This window comes from Quercus robur, chromosome 5 (genome assembly GCF_932294415.1).
Source record: "Quercus robur chromosome 5, dhQueRobu3.1, whole genome shotgun sequence".
NCBI lineage: Eukaryota > Viridiplantae > Streptophyta > Magnoliopsida > Fagales > Fagaceae > Quercus > Quercus robur.
Genome location: NC_065538.1, coordinates 28,993,287 through 29,002,161, shown reverse-complemented (window position 1 = coordinate 29,002,161; position 8,875 = coordinate 28,993,287). Strand labels below are relative to the sequence as shown.

The 8,875-nt window shown below is 31.4% G+C and overlaps 1 protein-coding gene and 1 long non-coding RNA gene across 2 annotated transcripts; one reads left to right on the top strand and one right to left on the bottom strand.

The window, feature by feature from the left end:
- Positions 1–3,778: 3,778 nt before the first annotated feature.
- Positions 3,779–6,344, bottom strand: LOC126725722 (uncharacterized). The gene is made up of 3 exons (XR_007655570.1): positions 6,021–6,344; positions 5,111–5,139; positions 3,779–4,166 (listed from the first exon to the last, which is right to left on the bottom strand). It is a non-coding gene; the product is annotated as an uncharacterized LOC126725722 (long non-coding RNA).
- An 810-nt stretch (positions 6,345–7,154) lies between these two features.
- On the top strand, positions 7,155–7,949 carry LOC126728074 (NAC domain-containing protein 72-like). The gene has a single exon (XM_050433947.1). The coding sequence runs from the start codon at positions 7,155–7,157 to the stop codon at positions 7,947–7,949; it is 795 nt and encodes a 264-aa protein (XP_050289904.1).
- Positions 7,950–8,875: the final 926 nt, after the last annotated feature.

The window sequence follows — 8,875 nt, the reverse complement described above, 5'->3', positions numbered from 1 at the left end:
TTGGTGGAGCTAAAATAGCTGTATAGTTTTTTAGCTCCACTGCTACAAGTACTCTTAGGGATTAAATTAAAATATGATGTAAAGGATAAAAACTAAATAAGTAATTTACCCACACACACACACTAGCTAGCACGTGCTTTTATATTTTTTTTCTTCCAAAAATTAATAATTTTCAATCTATAAAGTAATCACATATATACAAAGTAAATTGCAAAAATTTGCAGCTTGAAAAGACTTTGAAGATGAATTTTTATTACATCAATATTATAAAATAGAAAGAAGAAGAAAAGCCAACCCAAAAAATTTATATATATATCAACAAAAAAAATTCAAAAGTCTTGAAACTCACAATAAAAAAATCATAAAATTTGAGGCAGCCATCTAAAAAACATTATAGGTTCCCATTGCTTTAATTTTTTTTGATATAATCTTCCACTTTTTTCTCATAGAGTCCCTTTCTTCTCTTTGTTAGAAGTTTGTGATGGTTAACGTTAAAAAGAAATATTTTTTTGGTTGTAATTTTTATAACAAATAATTGTTGAAAGTTTTGAGAATAACACTTACATGATAATTGATAAGTAGTTATATATATATAAACACTAAAAAAGTAAAGTGGATAAGAAACATGAATTTAGTAGGATTATATATAATCATAAAATTTAAGGCAGCTATCTAAAAAAATTATAGGTTCCCATTGATAATTTGTGTGTGTGTGTGGATATAATCTACCACTTTTTTTTTCTCATAGAGTACCTTCCTTCTCTTTGTTAGAAGTTTGTGATGGTTAACGTTAAAAAGAAATATTTTTTTGGTTGTAATTTTTATAATAAATAATTGTGGGAAGTTTTGAGAATAAGACTTTCATAATAATTGATATGTATATATATATATATATATATATATATATAAACACTAAAAAAGTAAGTGGATAAGAAACATGAATTTTGTAGGATTTTAAAATGGAACACAATTTTACGTATTTATTGTAGTAAGTGAATATGACATATATAGATAAATAGATAAATAAGCAATAAATTTTTTTTGGTAATTTTAGGAGTATTTTTCTTTTATATGAAAAAGATTGTAATTTTTTTTAAAGAAGCAAACGTGCATATGTTTTATTTTTTTTATATAATTTCTTTAAAAAAAATAATCTAATTTATATGTTTATTTTGTAGGCAATGTTTTAGTAGAAGTTAGAGATGTGTTTTTACCAAATTGTTTTATCTCTACTTAAACCTAAGGAAGTATGTGTATTGTTGAACTAACCAAATATCCAACCCAAACAGGAGAAATCTCTTAAATAAGAGTGTATATATATATATATATATATATATGGGTAATTCTACTGTACCCCCTATTTTATTTGAAGGGTACGGTACCCACTAGTAGGCAACCTATTATACCAGGTTAATAAAACATCACATTTGATGATACCATCTTCACATTTTGTAGTACTAACGTCACATGTGACTGTACTTTTATCATATACAGTGGTTTCCTTATTTTTTATCACATTCGATGGTACCATCTTCACATTGTGTAGTACTAACATCATATATGACTATACTTTTGACATATTCGGTAGTTCCTTTATTTTTTTCCTCACATTTGATGGTATTTGATGGTATCATCTTCACATTGTGCAGTATCATCTTCACACTACGTAGTACCAACATCACATATGACTATACTTTTGCCACAATAGGTGGTTCCCTTATTTTTTCTCACATTTGATGGTACCATCCTCACATTGTACAATACTAACATCACATGTGAATGTACTTTTGTCACATTTGGTGGTTCTCTTATTTTTTTCTCATATTTGATGATACCATCCTCTCATTGTGCAATACCAACATCACATGTGACTGTACTTTTGTCATATTTAGTGGTTTTCTTATTTTTTTGCACATTTGATGATATCATCCTCACATTGTGCAGTACCAACATCACATGTGACTGTACTTTTGTCACATTTGGTGGTTCTCTTATTTTTTTGAACATTTGATAGTACCATCCTCACATTGTGCAGTATTAACATTACATGTGACTGTACTTTTGTCACATTCGGTGTTTTATTTATTTTTTCTCACATTTGATGATACTATCTTCACATTGTGCAGTACTAATATCACATGTGACTGTACTTTTGTCACATACAATAGTTCTTTTTTTTTTTTCTCACATTTGATGGTACCATCTTTACAATATGCAGTACTAACGTCACATATGACTGAACTTTTGCCACATTTGGTGGTTCCCTTATTTTTTCTCACATTTGATGGTACCATCCTCACATTGTGCAGTACTAACATCACATGTAACTATACTTTTGTCACATTTGGTGGTTCCCTTATTTTTTTTTCTCGCATTTGATGGTACCATCATCACATTATGCAGTACCAACATCACATGTAACTGTACTTTTGTCACATTTGGTGGTTCCCTTATTTTTTTCTCACATTTAATGGTACCATCTTCATACTGTGCAGTACTAACATCACATGTGACTGTATTTTTGTTACATACGGTAGTTCCCTTCTTTTTTCTCACATTCGATGGTATCATCCTCATATTGTGTAGTACCAATATCACATGTGAATATATACTTTTTTTACATTCAGTATTTCTTTTATTTTTTTTCTCACATTTGATGGTACCATCATCACATTGTATAGTACTAACATCACATGTGACGGTACTTTTGTCACATTCGGTGGTTTCTTATTTTTTTTTCACATTTGATGGTACCATTCTCATATTATGCAGTACCAATATCACATGTGACTGTACTTTTGTCACATTCGATAGTTTCCTTTTTTTTTTTTTTTTTTTTTTTTTTTTTTTTTCACATTTGATGGTACCATTCTCATATTGTACAGTACCAACATCACATGTGACTGTACTTTTGTCACATACGGTGGTTCCCTTATTTTTTCACACATTCGGTGGTACTATCTTTACATTGTGTAGTACCAACATCACATGTGATTGTACTTTTGTCACATACGGTGGTTCCTTTTTTTTTTTTTTTTCTCACATTCGATGGTATCATCCTCACATTGTGTAGTACTAACAACACATATAACTGTACTTTTGTCGTATTTAGTAGTTCTTTATTTTTTTCTCACATTTGATGGTACCATCTTCACATTTTGTTGTACTAACATCATATGTGACTGTACTTTTGTCATATACGGTGGTTCCCTTATTTTTTCTCACATTCGATGACCATGAAACCTAAAAAATGACCGTAATGGCCCGAAACCTAGACATTTACCAAAATACCTTTGAAACCTAAAAAATAACCGAAGGACACTTGAAATCTGAAAAAGACCAAAATACCCCCCTAAAATCTCTAATTGCACAATTGACAATAAAAATTTTATACAACCACTCTATTTTTTTTTCAATTTTTTTTAAAACCTTCTACATTTTAATTTTAATAACGTTTTTTAATAAATACATGAGCTAATAAAAAAGCCATTGATAATCCAATTGACAAAATGATGACTAAAAATCTGTCATTATAACCAACTAATTTTTTTTTTTGCCAACTATTGACGACTAAAATGTTCTATATCAACATAAAGAGAGAACTTAAATGCATGAATTTTTTCTTAACATTTAAAATCTCAAACTAAAATATTTTTTCTTAAAGTTCTTAACAACTAAAAAGTTTTATTTCAAGAGAGATGATGGAGTATCCAAAATATGTGTTTTTTGCACAAAATTCAAAATAAAGAAGCCATTAATAGACCAATTAACAAGATAATGACTAAATATCTTCCATCATAGCCAACTAAAAAAATGTCTTGCCAACTCTTGCCAACTAAAATATTTTAGAGAGAGAAAGAGTACAAATATATGGGTTTTTTCTAACAACATTCAAAATCTCAAACTAAAAAATTGATTCAAAGTGTATCTTTTCTACTATTTTTTCTTTGACAAGGCTCAATTGCATAACTTATTGATACCAAATATTGACATATTGTTGTGAAATAGGAGAATTCATCACTTTTCTCCTTCCTCAATCATAACTTCAATTGCATCGTCCATATATTTTGCACCAACTCTAGGAGCTCTATTCCTCCTAGACAAGATCTCAATGTCCTCCAATTTTCAATAACTTTGTTTTTATAAGCACATGCTTTTGTATTTTTCTAAGGAGAAAAAAGAAGAAGCAATGAGTTAACTTAAATAAAATAAATTGGACAATAAAACAAAGGAAAGGGAAAAAAATAAAATAAAAAACTATACATTATGTGATGATTGTATTAGTGATAGACTTATGTAGAAATGAGAGCATTATGTACCTACAGAATTTTCTCAATGCAATCTTTAAACACATGGACAAAACTTGTTTATAGCTTGAAAAATGCAATACCAAGAAGTAGTTAGCACATGGCCATATAGTTAAGTTAGCCCGAGGAAGTCATTCAGCTGAACAAACATCATATACGACCCCTCTTAGCCATTTAATTTAAAATATTTTTAAATTTGAAATTTCATATTTTACACAATTGATACAAAAACTAATGTAATTTTTTTTTTTTTTTTTTGGATTGGGCAAATTTTGGGTGTTATAATATTTTAGCTCTCTTGATTTGAATGCTATATGAAACCATTTTTCCACAGGTTCATACCACCTACTTGCACTTGGAGCTAAATATAGTGTTTTTTACATCATAATAATGGTAACTTGAAATGATATACAACTCAGTTTCATGTACTACAAACAGGTCTCTTGTTGTAAAGTATCTAAAGGAAGTTGAAAAACTACAAAGAAATCCATTACAAGTATCTTGACGACTACTTATTCTGCTACTTGCTCATCATGAGAAGGAAAAAATTCATTTACAAAGAAATCCACTACAATGTGTTTCTTCACATCTATATTTGAATACCATCATGGCAATAATTGAAAAAGAGATAATCAAAAGCATCTTGCAATTGGTCTACATGTCTGGATTATTCATTCCTGAGTTCTTAACATGGCAACTTCTAACTTGTAGGAATTTTTGTAGCTCAAGTGGTAACTAAAGTATCTGCATTTATATGGTATAACTATCAACACTTAGAAAATGAGATGTTCATAAGGGCACACCTCGTTGCATAGAGAATTTTGGTAGTTTTCTGCACATCAAAGGGGAATTTATCAAATAAAGCATATAATAAAGACATTATGACTAAAGTGATAAACACCAAAGGAACACAAGAATTAAAAATAAATTAGTATCCTTAAAATTTATAACAAAATATTTAAATGAGAGCATTTTCTTAGCATTCTGTTTGGATTTTGATAATTTATGCAGAATACTAGACATGGTTTTGCTTGATAGATTACATAAATCATAAATGTTGTATATGACCAAGACTTAAAAAGACATTTTAATTAACATGCACTCTAATAACAATGTTCTTATGATCTAAAACATATGCCATAATTCATATAGGACATTTAAAAATCCAGCCATGTTTACAACACCAAAAGACATCCAAACTTTTTATGCAAATTTACACTCTTATAACTCAAGAGGAAGACCACAGACCAAGAAAATGTCCACTGCTATGCTGGAGTGCATGCAAAATTGCAATATCAATAACAATAACTTCAACCCCCTGCACCCTAAAAGAAAGGACCTGAGTACCCAATTCGTATCTCTAACTTCCAATTCCAATTAGTACATTAACTAAGGGTCAATATGTGATAGACAAAGGAACTCCCCAGATTAAAGAAAAATATAATTTATTTCTATTGTAGCCTTACCATATTTTGCAAAGTACATGGTAATTCATGGGAGATACAAGAGCCACCCCACTCTGATTGGATGGAACAGGAGTGGCCTTAGAATTCCTAAGGTTCCAAAACACAATCTTAGGAAAATTATTGTACCCATTCTTCCTAAACTTTATGTGATGCTTGCTGTGTGCATCACCACTTTTACTTAAAAATACAAGGCGACTTGCAAAGTCAACAAAATAAGCACTTGTCATATAAAATGGAGAATACTTACAACAAATTCAAAAAGCGTAGCAAAAATCTGGGTGCTCCTCCAGTATTCTTTTTCCAAAACCCTAAAATTCAAATCCAAAAAAAAAAAAAAAAAATCAAAACCAAATGAAAACAAGACATTTGAATCAAATTTAAAATCAATATGAATCACAGCAAATAAATAAATAATAATTATCGACGGTGACAGTGGTAGATTATCTGAGAGTGGTGGATGGTGAGCAGTGACAGTCACACTCTCGTTCATCCTCTTGGCCTCTTTTGTTCTCTATTTTTTTTTTTACCAATCATTCGGCCTCTATTTCTTTCTTTTCTTTTTGGTTTTGTTTGCTTTTATACCCTACCCATTCTACCGGTAATAGGTTTACTACTAAACTCAAGTAAACGGTCAGGATTGAAACAATAAAAATAAACGGTTAAGATTTGGGTGGGTACGGTATCCACTTAAAAAATAGTTGGGTACCATAGAATGACCCATATATATATATATATATATATATATGAAATGATGCTACAGATACAAACTACATTACAAATTTTTTTACAAACTGCTAATATGATGAGTGATTATTGGTAAATGAAAAAATGATTTTAATTGTAAACCTAGATGAAAACCAACAAGATTTTGACCACATCAACATTTTGTAAAAATGTTATAAAATAATTTGTGGTCGTAACATTACTCATATATATATATATATATATAATTCTTATTATTTATTGATGGGATATATATGACACTTATCACTACCGCATAAATTCACAATAACAATAAAAAAACATTCTTATGAAAAAACACATAAAAATGCAAGAACATAAATAAAAATAATTAATGAAATATGCCAAAACAAAAACATGTAGGGGCACGCGCGGCAATAGAATTTGAATATATCGTCTATATATGTTTGTGAAAGCCAAGTATAAGTCGGTTTTCTTTCTCAAAAAAAAAAAAAAAAAAAAAAGTCGGTTTGGAATTCAGAAGCCTACCTGGATTCGGTAAAAGGGGCTTAGCCGACTTATATAGTTATATTTATTGGGCACAAGCACAGCACAGTGAGTTTACTTTACACACAAGAAAATCTCAGTATACGGTGGGATTGGAAATCAAAGGCGAGCCAGACAGAGTCAGTGTCTAATAATGAAGATGAAGGTGGGTTTTCGATTTGATCCGAGGGATGAGAATTTGATAAACTTCTTGAAGAACGAGGTAAGGGGTCATCAACAGCGGCACCTAAATCATTTTGTTGTCAAGGATTGTGAGGTATATGGCGAAATTCCTCCATGGGAAATATATGATTCTCATACACACTACCATTTACACACCTTCGGCCGAAAACTCTTCGTGTTCGCCAACCTCAAAACAACCGGCAATCGTGTGTGCAGGGCTGCCTCTTGTGGAACCTGGCTTGCAAAAGGCAAGCCCAGAAGAATCCTTGATTCTCAGGGAAATCTTATTGGGATCGACAGGATGCTCAATTTTAAGGCCAAGGATCATGATTCGGGCAAATTCAATAAGACTAATTGGATAATGCACGAGTTCTCCCTTGCAAATCAAGAATCTCCTAGAACCAACACAGTCCTCTGTGTTATCTATAAACAAAATAAAGGGTCAGATTATGAGGAGGCCAAAGGAAGAGTTTCTACTGCTGCTGCTGAAGAGGTCTCAATTTTCAATACAACTGCTGTGATGTCACTTGAACAGGAAGAAGCCCAAGCCCAACAACACAGAAAAAGACTGTGCCTTGAGCCTAATGCTGGCCCTGATGCAGATGTTTATTCGCATGAAGAACTTGCTGCAAGGTTGGATAACACATCCCCGGATGAAGCATTGAGCCAAATATTTTCTGATTTACCACCCTTGGTTGAACTATGCAGTCAATCCGAATCTGACCCTGTTGCTTATGCTGATCTGATGAAGAGATTGCTGCATTAATTGCTGATCTGACACGACCGGATGAAGCATGGAGTTGAATCTTTTGTCTATGAGATTGTTCTAGTCTTAGACAGATTCTTTTTCTTTCTCTTTTAAAGTCTTGCACAGATTGTTTGTTCTTCTCTTTTTTCAGTTCTTTATTTTTATTTTTATCTGAATCAACGATGTAACCAGATGACCAATCTTTGGAGCTCTAGCATATTTCTCAAGTAGTCAATAGCTTATAGTTAGCATATCTATTTGTGTATTCATTTAAAAATTTACGTAATCTCAATAAAATTTTCACTTTTCGAGTAACATTATTGTTTGTTGCCTTGGTGGATTCTTTTATTATTATGGAAATGGTTCACAAACCTTCTTCTTATTAACAAGGCAGAATTTAAATTTGTTTCCTATGCCACCCTATAGAAATCCCTCTGCAACTTCTCGATACACATAGAAATGTTGAAGGGTTAGAAAAAAGGGTAAGGTTGCAGGGATGGCCCTAGGATTTCAAGTTAGGGGGGAGTATAAGTAAAAATAAAGTACTATGTCCACAACATTTTTATTTTGGGTACCCCTTGTGATGTGACCACAGCTCTCAATATATGATTTATTACTTAACTGTGAAATATTGAATTTTGTATAATTCTTGTTGACAACAGAGATTGCCCAGACTTGTTATTTTTGTGCTGCTAGGAGGCGAGTGCCATTCCTTTTTTGCTGTACTGACGGCATGTCGTGCTCTAAAAAGCACTACTAGGATAAGTGAGGCGTATGGTCTGCCTTTTAAAAAAACATTACTGTTGTTGCCATGTATTAACTAGCAACTTCTTTAATCAAGTTGTAATTACAAGAAGTTGCTTTGGTGGTCATTAGATTTTTTTTTCTCCATAGTCTGAAGGCATAAAGCTGTATAGTGGAGTATTCACCAGTTAACACATGGG

Coding starts and splice junctions, on each gene's coding strand:
- LOC126728074 (XM_050433947.1), top strand. CDS start 7,155: ATGAAGATGAAGGTGGGTTTTCGATTTGATCCGAGGGATGAGAATTTG.